The sequence below is a fragment of the Pollachius pollachius genome (assembly GCF_949987615.1).
Source record: "Pollachius pollachius genome assembly, chromosome: 17".
Classification (NCBI taxonomy): domain Eukaryota; kingdom Metazoa; phylum Chordata; class Actinopteri; order Gadiformes; family Gadidae; genus Pollachius; species Pollachius pollachius.
In genome coordinates, this window is record NC_136950.1 from 12,676,770 (window position 1) to 12,693,370 (window position 16,601).

General features: G+C 42.6%; 2 protein-coding genes across 4 annotated transcripts in view; one reads left to right on the forward strand and one right to left on the reverse strand.

Annotated features, from left to right (window-relative positions):
- Positions 1-256: 256 nt before the first annotated feature.
- On the forward strand, positions 257-10,130 carry vim (vimentin). The gene is made up of 9 exons (XM_079755081.1): positions 257-884; positions 1,409-1,469; positions 4,435-4,530; positions 5,593-5,754; positions 6,561-6,686; positions 7,582-7,802; positions 8,500-8,543; positions 9,206-9,285; positions 9,430-10,130. Exons 1-9 carry the CDS (start codon positions 322-324, stop codon positions 9,469-9,471), a joined length of 1,395 nt encoding a protein of 464 aa, XP_079611207.1. The 5' UTR covers positions 257-321; the 3' UTR covers positions 9,472-10,130.
- Positions 10,131-10,803: 673 nt separating this feature from the next.
- The window catches only part of phldb2b (pleckstrin homology-like domain, family B, member 2b), a 43,625-nt gene continuing 37,827 nt past the window's right edge, over positions 10,804-16,601 (reverse strand). For all 3 annotated transcript variants that reach the window (XM_079754305.1, XM_079754306.1, XM_079754304.1), the window contains 5 exons: positions 14,594-14,684; positions 13,938-14,084; positions 13,295-13,514; positions 12,703-12,788; positions 10,804-12,515 (listed from right to left, as the gene is read on the reverse strand). In XM_079754305.1, coding sequence (XP_079610431.1) covers positions 12,375-12,515; positions 12,703-12,788; positions 13,295-13,514; positions 13,938-14,084; positions 14,594-14,684 — 685 coding nt within the window. In that variant the 3' untranslated portion in view covers positions 10,804-12,374. The remainder of the gene's footprint in view (positions 12,516-12,702; positions 12,789-13,294; positions 13,515-13,937; positions 14,085-14,593; positions 14,685-16,601) is intronic.

The following is a 16,601-nucleotide window of genomic DNA, read 5'->3' on the forward strand; positions in this document are numbered from 1 at the left end:
CATTCTTTGCTTTGTGAGGGGAAAACACCCGGAAAACAATAGCGGGGGGGTCGCAATGCGGGGATCTCTTTTCACTGCCCCTTCTCTGACAGCCTTGCGAGCCAAACTCCTCCTGCTTTTACGCACCGTTATGTCATTTGCATAGGGAGGGGACTATAAAAACCAAGTGGAAGTCAGCATAGAGCTCTCACTGGTCTTGGAATATCAGTTGCTGGAGCGCCTGCAGACTGCACTGTACTATCCTACCCATCGCATCTTTGAGCCCACTTTGAGGTGTTATAAAAAGGGCGTACTTCAGGAGTCGGATTGAAAACCGCAAAAATGATGAGTAATCGGTCAAGCAGCAGCAGTAGGCCTATCGCCGCCTCCTCCTACTCCAGGATGTTCAGCGCGGAGCGCCCCGCCGCGTCGCGCACCTCCTACTCCAGCCGCCAGTACTCCAGCCCGGCGGTGCAGCGCTCCACCGCGCGCTCGTCCTACAGCGTCTCCTCGGCGCCCCAGCAGGGCATGTACGCCTCCAAGAATGTCCGCCTGCGCAGCGCCCACATGCCGCGTCTCTCGTCGGACGCCGTGGACTTCTCGCTGTCCGAGGCCATCAACACGGAGTTCAAGACCAACAGGACCAACGAGAAGGCGCAGATGCAGCACCTCAACGACCGCTTCGCAAGCTACATCGACAAGGTGCGCTACCTGGAGCAGCAGAACAAGATGCTGAGTACCGAGCTGGAGCAGCTCAAGGGCCAGGGCAAGTCCCGCATCGGGGATCTGTACGAGGACGAGATGCGTGAGCTGCGCAGGCAGGTGGACCAGCTGACCAACGAGAAGTCGCAGGTGGAGGTGGACCGCGACAACTTGGGCGACGATGTCGAACGCCTGCGACAAAAGTATGAAATTGTCATTCCAAGGCTGTTCGGTTGATCACAGAGATTGATTTGTTTGACTATCTGCCCTTTTTTCATCATACTAAACGCCCTCGGTTGAAAGTCAGGTCCCCTCGAAAGTGATGGAAACTTCATAAGACTACAGGCTAGTGGGCTTGGGAGGGTTATTTAATCGTTTCCCGTTATTTTGATAACTTTTAGTCTTTGTGGTCTGTTATACCTTTTCCAGTCCTCAATAGCTCGATCACTGCCCATGCATTGTTCCTAAAGAAAATCCATCTGAAATGACCAACCCTCCGTGTTGGCGCATGTTTTGACTTTTACTAAGACCTTGAGACCGTCCCGCCAACCGAGCGAAATACCAAAATAGTTTCGCTATCTATCTGCTTTTGACGTGAAAGCCATTTCACCGTGTGGAAAAGACCTTCGTGTGGCCCAAAGCTAGAGAGCTATGATGTGATTTCCCAGTTCCATGGCAGGCGAGGGCGTGGCAGCGGTTATGCAACTCTTTCTGTTTCTGTTGGCAGGCTACAGGAGGAGATGCTGCAGAAGGAGGACGCAGAGCACAACCTCCAGACCTTCAGACAGGTTCGGCAGCCAACACACAAACACAAACAAACCGTTCTTCCTTCTTTTTTTTTTCTTTTCTTACATAAACAATGTTCCAGAATGTCAAGCCCACAAATTCATCCACATTACAAGTGAACATATCACTAGCAGTATATATGTTTTTTTTTCTGCAGCCCTATACCCTTTGTTACTCATCAGCACATTGGGTGTGGCACGCCCTGCTGGGCAGAATACAACCTCTAGGCCGACAGCCTCCACTTGCAGGTGCTCACTGGAGCCGCTGCAACAACACTCAGTCAAAGGAACAGCTCCTCATTATTTGCTAAAATTAAAGATCCCCAAATACCCCATTATATGAAAAAAAGGTTGCCTTAGAAACATGAATATTTTATCCAAGCCCACCAAAGAAATTTCCGCAAATTTTGGTGCGGTCTGAAAATATCGCCATGATTATTTATAAAACGGAATAGACCTAAAATATTAGTTTTGTTTTAGTGCTAAGGATAATTATCTTCTGTATTGGTGGTTCCGTTTTTTTTTTGCATTCATATTAAGCCCAATCCTTTAATTCTTAAAATATTTATTTGCTCTTGCCATCTAGCATGCAAATGGGAAGCGTTGTTTCAGATAAGCCTGTATATGCCACTCGGTTGATTCCTCTGTGCTGACTGAGAAAGCCAGAGAGGGGTATCCCTGGAGGAGGCAGCGTCTTTGTGGTGTGGTTTCCCTCAGAGGTCACAAGGAGAGCGACTAAATGACAAACAGCTTTTCTTGGCATAACAAGTATCCTCCTGAAGCACCACCTCCACCACCACCACCACCATGATAACGCAACAGAACTCTATTCCATCTTTACCTTGACACACCTCTTTGATTCACATCAAGAAAGGCTTTATGCTGAGTGTGGTGAACACGATGCCTTGTTTCAAAGGGCGTGGCTTCTCCCTTGAGGTCGGATGATGTGACAAAGGAGATGTTGGGGTTTGCATGACTAGAGGAACTGAATTGATTTTCTCTCCACCTTGATCGAGCCCACTGCGGTTGTTTGCTAACGGTGATAAAACCAATACCTCTTCAGGATCATTTGTCAGGTAAGGTCGAGAGGAAGTGATTTATTTCCGTGAGGTTGCGTTTTGGTGGCAATCCCGAGGTGAAAAGATCTCAGGACAAGGGTGAGCCCTGAGCTCCTTAGTCATCCTTCCACTTGCTTATTCCAAAGTGTCTCTTCCAATGAAGGGAACCTAACCCAGCGACCCAGAAAGCCAGAGGTCAAGAAACTTGTTTGTGTTGGTAGGCATCAGGCCACCAGAAAACAAAAATATGATCTGATTTTTTTACTCCTTTGACACATACCTAGTTTTAGATTTTGGATGCCATCATTTATATTTCCAATATCTTTATTTTTGTTAGCCAACGAGGCAGTGGGGCTGGTCAGTGCAGAACATACCAGCAGTTTATCTGAGTGTTAAAAAGGCCACTCAATGGGAGGCATTGTCTGGAGTGAGCCCTTTACCCGGAAGGCTGGGTCTCCCAAAAGCCGTTGTTTCTAACCTGATGAGGAAAGAGGGGATTTATGGGAAAATGACAAAGCAAGCTGTTGTCAAAGTCAAGGGGTTGGGGTGCATGCATGTGTGTGTGTGTGTATGTGTGTGTGTGTGTGTGTGTGTGTGTGTGTGTGTGGGTTTGATTTATTTGGTTTGTGTGAGAGTGTGTCTATGTGTGTGTGTGTGTGTGTGCATGTCGGCGTACTTGTGTGTTTGTGAGAACCACGTGTGTGTGTGTGTGTGTGTGTGCGCGTGAGTGTGGTCGGTGAGTACATTTGAGGATTTTTGAGTACACAATTTGAACAGACAGGAACTGCCCTCTCTCTGGCTTGTTGTCCTCAGCCCACTTCACCCACAAGCCACTTGACACACCAGCAGCCTGACACGGTGAAGGGGTGGGCGGGTGGGGGGGAGAGACAAGGGGCACATGGAACAATACGTCTGGGACACCAGCAGGCCAGCAGGCCTTTGTTAACCTGCCTCTTCACTTAGCCCTGGATCCGCTCTCTCAATCACAGATAATTAGCACAAGTGCTGCTTGGCCAGACGGCCTTATGTGGCCCTGGCCTGCATTAAATGGATGTTATTTAACAGCACATTGGGGGTGGGTGGGAGGGGCTTGTCACCAAATGTCATCGCTGCCTTAAAACACACCATGAATGCATCACCAGGACCCTTCCCACCCCCAAACGCCCTCCAAACAAAGACATAGAATATCAGAAACTCCCCTATCACATGCTAAAGGCTAGCTTGGTGGTCTAAAGGAGCCTGGGTCCGGGTCTGGATGCACTAAATTTGCATTCATTCAAAGGTCACATTGCACATTTCACACAGGGATTTGGAATTATTTTTGAAGGTCACGCTGATGACGGTCTTGGGTGGCTTTAATTGAAAACAGTAAAACAACCAAGACTGCTATTCTGAAGTTTCGATTTACCATCCAGTGTCTCATTTTTCATGAGACAGATTTGAGATAGTGCTTTGAAATTGAACTGTAGTGCATCTTCCTGTTTGTGATGTTTCTCTGAGCAAACCTGACATGAGGAATGGTTATTCCCCATAAGTGAGTGCCTGATGTCTGGCTCCAAAGATATGTGTAACACACAGAAAGATGTTTTATTAACACAGAAAGAGTGTTTTATTAACACTCCTGAAACAGCATTCAAATCAGTACTTTCAAAAGAAATGTAGGGATTAGATTAGCATGGGAATGTTTCATTAATGATTCATTTAATGCGTTATTGTGAATAATTTCTGAACAATGTATATTTATGTGTATGTGTGTGTGTATGTGTGTGTGTGTGTGTGTGTGTGTGTGTGTGTGTGTGTGTGTGTGTGTGTGTGTGTGTCTGTGTGTGTGTGTGTGTGTGTGTGTGTGTGTGTGTATGTGTGTGTGTATGTGTGTGTGTGTGTGTGTGTGTGTGTGTGTGTGTGTGCAGGATGTGGACAATGCCTCTCTGGCCCGTCTAGACCTTGAGAGGAAGATTGAGTCTCTTCAGGAGGAGATCATGTTCCTCAGGAAAATCCATGAAGAGGTAAGACGATAAACTGACAATACTGTTATCCCATCCTATAATATTATCTCAGTAACCATTCCCAGATAATACTAAAAAACGATCATATAATATTTTCTCATTAATAACCATATCTCAGACAATACTGTAATACCATCATATAATATAATCTAATTAATAACTATATCTCACATAATTCTGTTATACCATCATATCATTTATCTCATAAGCTCTCACTTCCTGCATTTGCAACTCTGGTCATTTTTATGCAAACCAAAATAAGATAACAAACAATAACAACATCCCAAACTGTTTTGTTTCAAAAGATCACAAAATAACATAAATAATGAAGTGCAGCTAAGCTGGCACAGGTTATTGTTCCCTTTTGAGATAGATGAGAGCTGTAGAGCTATAATCCTCTTTCACCCATTCTCCCCTACAGTGCGTCAGCATTCCTTAGCCACCTGGGTTAATTCTTTTAAGAGAGACGTGAGATCACAGAGATTATACCCGCTGGGTAAGGCGATTAAAGAGGAGGGAAGAGGAGGAAATGCAACGTGCTGTGCGTTGCAATTAGTAAGAGTAGTGTACTAACTACTGTTTTTACAGCTCTACTGTACTGGGCTTGCTGTACTGAGGGTGAATTGGTTATATAGTTTAGCAAGAGATCTTACGAACTCTGAAGAGATAGAGATTGTATTTCTTTGTAAAATACTGAGCGATGCCAGTATGAATGTAGTGTCACAGAATAAATCTTAGTATAGATTTCGGCTGAAGGGGCATTAGATAATAATTATAAAAAAATATATACTGTATATAGATATGATCTTGACAACATAGATTATTGTCAATTAAATGTTAAATGAATTAAATGACAATTAAATGTCTAACAAAGGGACAGTTTTCACCAGCACACATATAGAGATCACTTTCAGTTGCTCAGAACGAGGTTCCAAAAACGTAAATAAATAAAAAACGCCACAAATCATTCATGTTCATTTGAGGATTTCCCTCTTCTCCTCTCCCTAACCCTCCTCTTCCTCCATTTCTCCCCTTCCCCCTCTGTGTGCTTCTGACCGCCAGGAGCTGGCCGACCTGCAGGCCCAGCTCCAGGACCAGCACGTCCAGATCGAGATGGACGTGGTCAAGCCCGACCTCACCGCCGCCCTGCGGGACGTCAGGCAGCAGTACGAATCCCTGGCCACCAAGAACCTGCACGAGTCTGAGGAATGGTACAAGTCTAAGGTGGGCATGGAGGAGGAAGGGAGTGGTTCTGGTCCAGGGGCGGTCCCATAGGGGTCCCATAGGATCCATTGGGGCGTCCAAAGTGAAACCTGAGATAAAGTGTGTCGTATGTCATGTTTTCTCACATAAGGACCTCATTAAAGAGGTGAAACAGGTGAGATAGCGTCCAGAGCTGATTAGGGGCACTACGGACCCATAATTAACTTAAGGAAGTACACCTGTTATTCCCCCCTTCTATTACACCACACGTACTTCGTACTTGATTATACTGCACTTACGCCAAAAGTTTGGATTTAAATATATATATATAATATAGGTAACTATAGATTGCCTCAAATGCTGAGGTAATGTAGATTTATTAAAATATTGAGATAATAAATTTGATATTGACAACAGGTGAATCGGCTGAACTGGCTGAACTTGTAAATACGGTGAATGGGGTTAGGTAAAGGAAAGATGCAGCAGGTTGCTTTAAAGCCTGTCTTTGTCTCAGGATTATCCACTACTAACAGCTGACTCTGTTGATAAGACACACACACACACACACACACACACACACACACACACACACACACACACACACACACACACACACACACACGGTGTCATATCAACAGGATATCTGAGCTGTTACAGAGCAAACGTAATGGCTAATTTAAAAGTATATTGGACAACAATCATTGTTATTAATTATAAATATAATTTTAAACTTATCCAATGGGGAATCCTTCAATAAAAAGAAGAAATTACAAAGTAATGCAATTCGACTACTCCCAGCGCCTGATGGATATCGTATCCCTTCTCAGTTTGCAGACCTCGCCGACCAGCAGCAACGCAACGGAGACTCCCTCCGGCTGGCCAAGACGGAGGCCAACGAGTACAGACGCCAGGTGCAGGCACTCACCTGCGAGGTGGACTCCCTCAGAGGAACCGTAAGTCCCGCCCATTGTGATTGACAGCTAGTAGGCCTCTATACTGTGAGTAAAGACGAGTCCAAGCCTGCCATCTATGGATCAGTTCCAGGGAAATGTTTCACTCACAAAGTCCTATTTAGACCACTATCTATCGATGAATCTAATCTAATCAAACTTTTTTTTATTTATTTGATTCTTACCAATTTATTTTGAGGTATTTTGTGTTTATTAATTTTCTATTCTACGACATGAAAAAAAGCAAGTCATGTACTTGCTGCTGTGGCACCCAAATTTCCCATCTGTAATCAATCAACTATATTATCTTATCTTAAAGCTGTGTTAACATATCCTTTTTCTACAACAACAATGACAACAACAACAACTATAAACACATTTAATATTAAATACCAAAAGGGATAGCTGTAATGAATGAAAAAGTTCCATAATAAACCAGGCTTCAACCATAGCATTGATAATTTGTTTTACCATGGTTTTTAAAAAAATATTTGTTACTTTCCCAGGCTTGAGCATACACACTGCGGTTAGAACACAGCACTGACGTACGTAGCAGTGTGTTTTTACTGCTGAGTAAGAGGTACAATACATTTTTAATGTGATTTAATGCACTAAAAATAGCAATGTGCCACACTCGGCTTGTGCGAAAGCACAGACATGACACAGACCATCACGACTCTCATTATGAATATATTATGCTGTGATTTATATTTTAAATGAATACATGGTGTTCCATCCATCTATCCCCACCTACATCCTAAGAAATGTGTAAAAAGCTGTGGTCTGAAGAACCATTTGTCATTAATTTGACATTTATATTTTACACATTATATTTGTTAGTGTGTTTTCTGTTATGGAGCACAACATGAGGTCATTTCCTGTCCCCCCCTCCCCTCAGAATGAATCCATGGAACGCCAGATGCGCGAGCTGGAGGACAACTTCGGAGCGGAGGCTGGCGGTTACCAGGACAACATCGTCCAGCTGGAGGAGGACATCCGCAACATGAAAGACGAGATGGCCCGCCACCTCAGAGAGTACCAGGACCTGCTGAACGTCAAGATGGCGCTGGACATCGAGATCGCCACCTACCGCAAGCTGCTGGAGGGAGAGGAGAGCAGGTACGAGCATAGCGCCGCTGCTGTGGTGCTGTCGCGGTGCCGCTGGCATACGCGTTGAGATGGGTTGATTATTGGTCAGTACTATCGGTTGTAGACCATGACTACAGATTATACCAACGTCATGAGGTACATCGCTGCTAGCCCCTACTATTGCTAATCTGTGATGAAGGCAGGTTGTGTCTCACAATGTAATCGTATGTTGTAGTATCATAATGCAACACATAGTGTGTTGTAAGCAAATGGAATAGGAGATACCATAATTGCTGCAATATTTTAAGGTTTGAAACATATATTTTACATCCCTTAACCAAATTAAAAGTTTGAGGAACTTTTAATTCATACTCTCTCATATGTATTTTAGGGGACTTTTTTTTCCTCTATACTCATTTCATTATATTTCAATCAGCAATTTTTACTCACAATACATTCAGTAACAACTCCTAGACAAGTGAAGTTTATAAGTAGTTAATAATAATAATTGTATATAAAAGGTTTATTTTAAAGGAAAATCTCATGAAAATAAACATTATATAAAAGCACTAGAGAAACAGCAATTGTATTCCTAAAGTGGTTCTAAATGACACAACATTGGCTAGATTTTCATGACTGGAGTGTATCTTTCATCTGCATGACGTTCAAGCATAACCCTTCCTCTTCCTCTATCCCATTTCCCTTCCCCTCTCTCCTCATCTCTTAGGATTACCACTCCATTGCCCACCTTTTCTTCCCTCAATATGAGAGGTTAGTAACAAACGACACTGCTCCTGATTTATTCAACAGGCAGTCCTGCTGTAGTTTAAATGGATTTATACATTTTTTGGAAGGAGCCTTTTTTTTATGTGTGTGTGTTTGTGAGCGCGCGCGCGTGTGTGTGTGTGTGTTTGTGCATGTGAGTGTGCGTATGTCTATGAATGCGTGCGTGTGTGCTCGTTAGCATGCAAGTGTGTGTATGTGTGTGTGTCTGAGGGAGAGGGTTTTGCTGAGTCAGAAGCCTCATGCATTATATACAAACTGAAGTTAGTGCACTTCATCCAGATGTCTAGCACAGGTAATCCAAAAGGTCCCCCCCCCCCTATTGAAACCTTACTGCCAGGCACGCAATGTTCATTCACACCATTCTCTCACTGTCAAAGCTCTCCTTGACTTTGCATTACAAATTTTACATTCTTTTAAAACGGCGGAAATTGTTAACCGTGCTCTGGCCTATATACATTGTACACTGTATGGGGATGTCAAAGGTGCTATTGGTAACAAAGGGTATTGGTGTAATCTATCTAAATGTGCAAAAATTGTTAACAAGGCATAGTTTTTTCCCCTATATTTTACATGTTTTAAACTAATTGCAATGCTGAGTCCTCAAAACCATGTTTGTTTTTTCTTCTTTTTCTTCACTGCTCATAAAGAAACCATGATGGAGAGCCGGCCTATGGTAGACCACTCAAAGAGGGTCGTGATTAAGACCATCGAGACCCGAGATGGACACGTAAGTCCAAAACTCCCTGTTCCCCCCTGCAGCCATCTGCGTTTAGATCATTCAGTGGATGGCTCATTCATCAGTTGACTGACAACACGATCCATATCATTATGTGCATTGCTTATTCTCACTGTCCCGTTCTGCCCCCGTCAGGTAATCAATGAGTCAACCCAGCAACACGACGACCAGGAATGAGATCGAGTCGACCAAACCACTTAGGAGAGATGGGGGGAGACAAGAGAAAGGGCGAAAGGGCGGTGGATACAAAGAAATACATTTGAAGCATGAAGACTAACAAAATGATAATGGTATGCAGCAAACGGGGATATATTGATGTTGTGTTAGTGAAAGTTAAAAAATACAAAGAACATCTTAAAAAGTGCCTTTTAAAAGTGACACATTTTAGGGGCATTGGGTTGCTAGTAAGGTTGTTCTAGGCTAGGAAACAGTAGAAGATAAGATAGTCACTGAATGTAGAGGAGGAGGGGGTAATCCTGCGTTGAATGAGCACATTCTCTCCGGCGTTCTCTCTTGTAGCTTCTGTACCACATTTACTCCACCAGCACAAAGCGCTAGCTATTCAAATGGCTTTCCACAAGAACCACACGTATCTATCTTTAAGTTCTTATTCACTCTAGTATATATGTTGCGAGGGGCGCAATCATTTGCAATACAAATCAGACCAGAGAAAATGGCTTATTTTCAAATCATCTACAACTGTTTAAAATGGGTGTGGTTGTTTTCGTTTCAAGGCTTCAATGGATCCACCACATATAAAGAGATACGGTTCTGGACTGCAGCAATAATGCACTCAAAGCCATGATGAACATGTCACTACTACTGTACCGTTCTGTATGACGTCAATAAATACTTTCAGTGGAATATCCTTTGGGTCTGTATGTGATTTTCAGAGTAACTTATTTCATGACAATTACAGTGCATTTCTACTTCACCATAATGTAATACTCAAGGAAGTATAAAGAGTAATGGACAAAAAGACAATAATTGTACTAAAAAGCTAAAATCCTATGGTTGTTAAGACACAGATAGTGATCGTGATTTGAGCGTTATGTCGAACTTCGGAAAAATAAAGGAAAACTGAGAATTTATTCCATTGTAGGCAGATACATGCAAATAAAAATAAAATAAGTAAAAAAACATACCAGCGTGGTGCTTTTTGCGTACTTATTGCAAATGTTAGAGTGCCCTCTGTTGGATGAACCAAGTTTAAGCAACCTGACCGTAATCAGATTCTAAAGGAGGCGCTAGAACAGTGGCCCCTCGATCTGTCACAGCTATTTTAGAAACGTAATTGGTAAATACAGCCGCCAGAGGGCGACCAACAACTTTATGTTGTAAGAAGTAAACTGATGTCATGAGAACATATTGTTTTACAGTCTATTGATTAACACCTTCATCAAATATGGCTATATTAAACTACTAGGTAATGAAAGATGAGGAGAATAAAATAACCTAGTATGAGTTTATTATTACGAATGCAAAAAACTTCAAACAATGTTACGAATATTGTTTTTATTGATATTAAAATAGAAAGATACATGCATTGTTAAAACCATAAATATAAAATAACCTGTATTTGTTTTGTAAATTGGCCACTTGATACAAATACGAATAAAACATGTAAAATATAGTACTTGTAGATTCCAAAGTAAAAGTTCTCTCTGCTGGTGGAGCCACAAGCTCAGTGTGTCTGACAATAGATGTGGGATTTGAGTCAATACCAACTCAAATCTTCCTTGTCGTATTCCCTCGTCGGTATCAAGCCAACCTTCTTTTAAAATGACCTTTTCACAATAAAAGGCACATATCTATTTCAGTTTCTTCTTTCTACCTACATATTGATACATGCTAATAGATGCATCGATGTCTTCGCGATTATAGTGGATAATAAACAGTTCAATACAACGCAACATGTCTCGACACAAAAAGTTTTTGAGATGTTGTATGACAAAGCTCAACTATGATACAGCGTATAATACATGTGAGATATAAACAGAAGGCAGAGTGGTAATTCAACATGCCAATGTATAATTATTATTATTATTATTATTATCTAAATGATCACTGGTGTACGGGTGTCATGGTCAAGCTGTTTGAGTTTGAATTCACAAACCTGTTCATCCAAATGCCCAGTATGCCATCTCCTTTTCTAAGATGGTGAACCGCACATAATATATTATAAAAAATTTAGAGACGGGATTTAGAAAGAGTTCATAGGTGTAATTAATTCCAATGTCTATTGAACTTCAATGCCATTTAAAATAGCACCATGAACCTACAACAAAAATAATTCAGTGACCTCTAGTAACACTCATTGGACCCTTACACATACAGCCAATTCATCTCTCAGCACAAAATAAAGGCAATAAAATAAACTCTGACTCCAATTTCGCAATGGCTGCAATGCAATTATTCCTAATTGCAAATGTAATGGTCATTCAACATATCAAAATACATCACATGTTGACCATTAAACATGGGTGTAGTCTCGTATATAAAGAGTCCACTATATGGCAGAAACAAAACAGAAATATGTATTTACATTTCACTATAAAGACACTGCAAGGCATAACCAACAATTCAGTCAAATTCCTGCAAGCACAATATTTATAATTTTCCAAGAAAATCAACTGGATAAAAGCATTGCTCTGATTTAAAAGGCACCGTCAATTTAAGAATACACACCTTCTGTCAAACCGGCGTACAAAAGGGTTTTAAAGGACACTGCTCATTGATTCATGATTGAGCAGTGTCCTGAAAAATCCCTTCCTCCATCACAAATCAAAATATTATGCTTGTCATTATATAACAGCATCTGTTAATAATCATCCAACCTCTTCTTATTTTACATCTTGGGAAAGACTCTTAGGAGACACACAGTCACACTTTGTTCATTAAATCAAAGTCATTGGTGTGCCACATGGAGACACACACACACACACACCTCATTTCAGAATGAGATTGTCAACCATTTAGAAAAACATAATAACATCAAAAAAATAAAGCTATAAAAACTCCTCTAGATACTCCATCAGGGGGGATCCCAGGTGTGACCCAGGGGAGGGTGGTTGCCGTGGCTACACCATGAACTGGGTGTAGCCCTCGGCACCGGTGACGATGACGTCCATCCAGATCCTCATGGCCTCGGGGGAGGGAGCCACCATGTAGTAGACCCGGTCGTGGGTCTTCACACTGAAGGTCAGGGACGGGTTGGGGCTCTGGGGGACAGAGAGAGAGAGGGAGAGAGAGACACACACAGGTACAGAGAGAGAAGAAATGGGTTTGCATTAATAAAAGTCTATCTTACACACACACACACACACACACACACACACACACACACACACACACACACACACACACACACACACACACACACACACACACACACACACACACACACACCTTGTGCGCGTTCTTCAAGTGGTCGTAATACACTTCCTCGATGGCTTGGAAGTAGATGACTCCTTTCAGTTTGGCTTCATGCTTGTCTGCAAGGAAGGATGAACACATAAGCTCACTTTAGACAGCATTCAACACCATGTTGTTGTTAACTTAAGCAATGTTAACTTCAGGAACTTGCACGTATAAACTTGCATTAACAGCTCCTCAAAATCACAAGATACCAAGATCCATCTGATAGGACTTTACTCCTGCTTTCAAGCGACTACAATACAAAAGGATTATCCATAAACTAAAATAAAATACAGAAGAATCTAAAAAGGAGACGAGGCAACATCCTAACCCCGCCCCCAAAACTAAAGGCTTTGTTATGGTTCAACGTTGATGCAACGACCACGCAGTTGCTTCAACAAAGTTGTGACTTGTTTTGGTTCTGCGTCTGGTTTACCTTAGCAGACAAATCAGTAGGCAATCGGTGTAACTTTGCGTCGCCTCGACAAAAGGTTACACTTTTTATGAAGCCCATGCGTCAACGTGGAACCATAGCTAAGCCTTAACAACCCCCTCCCCCTCCGAAAGCTCCCGGGGGGCTCACCTGCGTAGTAGGACAGTGTCCGGCGGTTGCGGTCGAAGACGAACCAGCGCTTCTTCCAGGTCTTGATCTTGCCGCCCATCTTGACCAGGTAGCCGCGGCAGGTCTTCTCCGTGAGCGACAGGTGGAAGCAGGTGTCGGCGCTGTGGCCCGCCGACTCGATGTGCGAGCGCAGGTCGAAGTCGTCCTTGCGCACGGGCAGGTAGCGGGTCAGAGGTCGCGACTGGAATGGACGAATTTAGAAATGGACGATTTTTTAATTTTTATTTGAATAATCCATTAAAGCTGCCATAGGGGAGATTTGACAATTATGAAACGCGAGAAGAAAAGAGCTGGAGAATTTCAATCAGGAAAGGGATGCCCTAATTGGTCAGAAACTAAAAGGAGGCAGACTGAAGCCCAAATAGTCTCTTACAGAGGAAGGGAAAGTCAAATAGAAACAGAAATTCTCACAGAGAATTAGCTCACAGACAGCTATGACATTTCTAAGAAATTCCCTTTAATAACCCCCTTAAATATATCGAATGACTGAATCCTTTCAATGATCCAAAATGAATCAACGCTCCTTCAAAAGAGGAACACAAACCAAAAAACGAATCAAGAGAAACAACCCAACACAAAGTCTCTCTCTCTCTCTCTCTCCCACCTGGGCCCTCTGCTTCTCCCGCAGCTTGACCTCTCGGTCGATCAGCTTCTGCCTCCTGCTGGTCTCCTCCTGCAGCCTCTTCTCCAGGTCCTCCCGTCGCCGCCGCTCCTCGTCAAACGCCTGCTTCCGCACCTCCATCTCCTGCTCCTGGAAGGATTCAGAAGCACGCAAGGCTGTGTGAGACGCAACCCCAATGTGCCCAACGTGGGGGCCCACCTAGGGACTATCTTTGATTTGATCTATGCTTCAAGGTGATGTGCCCAAACCACTAAATGGCGTATATTATTGAATTTGTTTGTAATTAACAAATCCATGCAGCATTTTAAACTTATTTTGCTGAGTGGTTTCTAGAACTGCACATGTAATGGGGGACTGCAGGTTTATTTGAATTCATCAGATCACTTTCCTATTTCAGTGGCAGCCATGTGGGCTTTGATACAGCGGGATATTGGCAGCTTCTGGTATTTTTTTTTTGGGCCGATGTATTTTGATATTTGATCCAGAAAAGGGCAAGAAAGCTTGGGTTAAAGTTTCTTGTCAACAATACATACATGTATGTATGTGTATATCATATATTGTGTGTGTGTGTGTGTGTGTGTGTGTGTGTGTGTGTCTATGTGTTTAGAATATATATTTTGTGTGTGTGTGTATTTCACCTTGTGCTCTAGAAGGCGGCTCTTCTCTGCTTGAGCTTCCAGCAGCATACGTTCCATTTCCTCCATCCTGGCCACGTTGGACGTGCTGGCACTACACACAAACAGACACACATACACAAAAAGACACAATTAGCACTGTGTAATCAACAGAACATATGGTTTGGAGAAAACACATTTCTTATCAAAAAAAATTTAATGAAACATCTAAACAGCATGTGCCGCTCATACACATCTGAATTAAAGACTTGAGGTATGCATGACTTTTTGTGCGTGTCTGCGTGTGCTTGTGTGTGTGTGTGTGTGTGTGTGTGTGTGTGTGTGTGTGTGTGTGTGTGTGTGTGAGATTGTGTATGTGTATTGGCAGCCAATAAAAGCGGTCTGCTGCTTCTCATTTCCACTTCAAAAGGAACACCTGGAACCATTCTTCACCGCGACTCTCTCTCTCCCGTGTCCAGACATCATCACAGCCAACACACTCCACAAATCCCCCTTCTCCATCCACCTCCCAGTCCACTCCTAATCCACCCCCCATCTTTTCCTCAAATCTTTACCTCCGTCCGATCACGTTTAGCTGAACCGTACATTCTGAACTTCTCTATCTATACCTCCCATATCTCCACCACCAATACCTTATTCAAATCATCATTAGCATTAAAAACCTGCCATCTCATTTGCAATCTGGGAAACCAAATGACTATCGTCTGGCGTCGAGTTTCCTCTTCTGACAAAGATAAGTATTGCTGGGCTTCATGTGTCGCCGTATAATGGATTATGGATAATGGATACCAACTTCGTCTTCCAAGCATCGGTCATTGATTTTGGTAATTTTTGCTTGCAAGCAACCAAAGCCCGATCAAACGTAATTGGTCGATGTAACCAGACTACAAACGGAAACCAGAAAGCTTCAGATGCCAAAAGCCTACAGACTCTGCATTCATCTGCAGACATCCGTTTATAGAGGACATCTTATTTGTAAAGAATCGTAAAAAAGAGGCAACAAACTCGGGCTTAGTGAATAAAAACTTTGCATGGGCAATTTCGGCCCACTGTGATTGGTTGAGCTCGTACTCCTTGCTAGCACGGCGGGCACACTCCGGTCTTGATGGTAAAGACACATGACTGAAACCTTTAACCTTTGCCATGGCCTCGCTCCAAATCATCATACTCATGCCTCACGTATGTGCATACTGCATACATGTGTCTTCCAGTATTGCTCCCTTGAAATGTTGAAGGCAGCTGCCTGACCGTTGTGTTGATGCCTGTATCCCTTTTTCTCTTTGAAATAACGTGTTTTTGATAGAATTCTTTGGAACGGACTTGGATTGGTCTACATATTTTTAACATGTGAAGAGAGTCCGTCGCTGCTGATCCCAGTTTTCAGGGACCAAATAATCAAAGGATATCTCCGGTATGTAGACCGAGATGTGATTGGTTAAAAATAAACAAGTAAAAAAGTACTACAGACTTGATCTGGACTTAAATCAATGGAAGTCAGACTACATATCAAGCATGTTATATGGTAGGACAACAGTTGCTGTTAAAGCCAGTCAGCTAAAAGAGCCCGTTTGTTCCCTTGCTCTGGGAGTGAACCGACCGCCATGGACCTGCCCACACACCAAGGTTCCACACGTTGGATAGATAAGAGTCTTTGAAACAATAGGAGTTAGAGGAAATGATATCTCAATGCATAATGCAAGTATGATGACATGGCATTAGACAAGAAACACACAAGCAAAGAATGATTAAAAAAGACCTCCTCGGGAGGTCCATCAATTAGACGAATAACAAAAACACACTTTTTGAATCAAAAGTCAAAAAAACTCTATACTTTTTGCTAACTGAACAAGCCTTAGCATGTAAACAAAATAAAGAAAATATTCAGATTGTAATTGAGAGGCAAGGTTGCTCTGATCCTTTCGTTGTTCAGTGATAATCAAACAAGCCTTGCCTTAGGGTTGTCCTTGAAGATGTATTTAAGACAGTTTAATCTGTGATGGATTGTACTGTA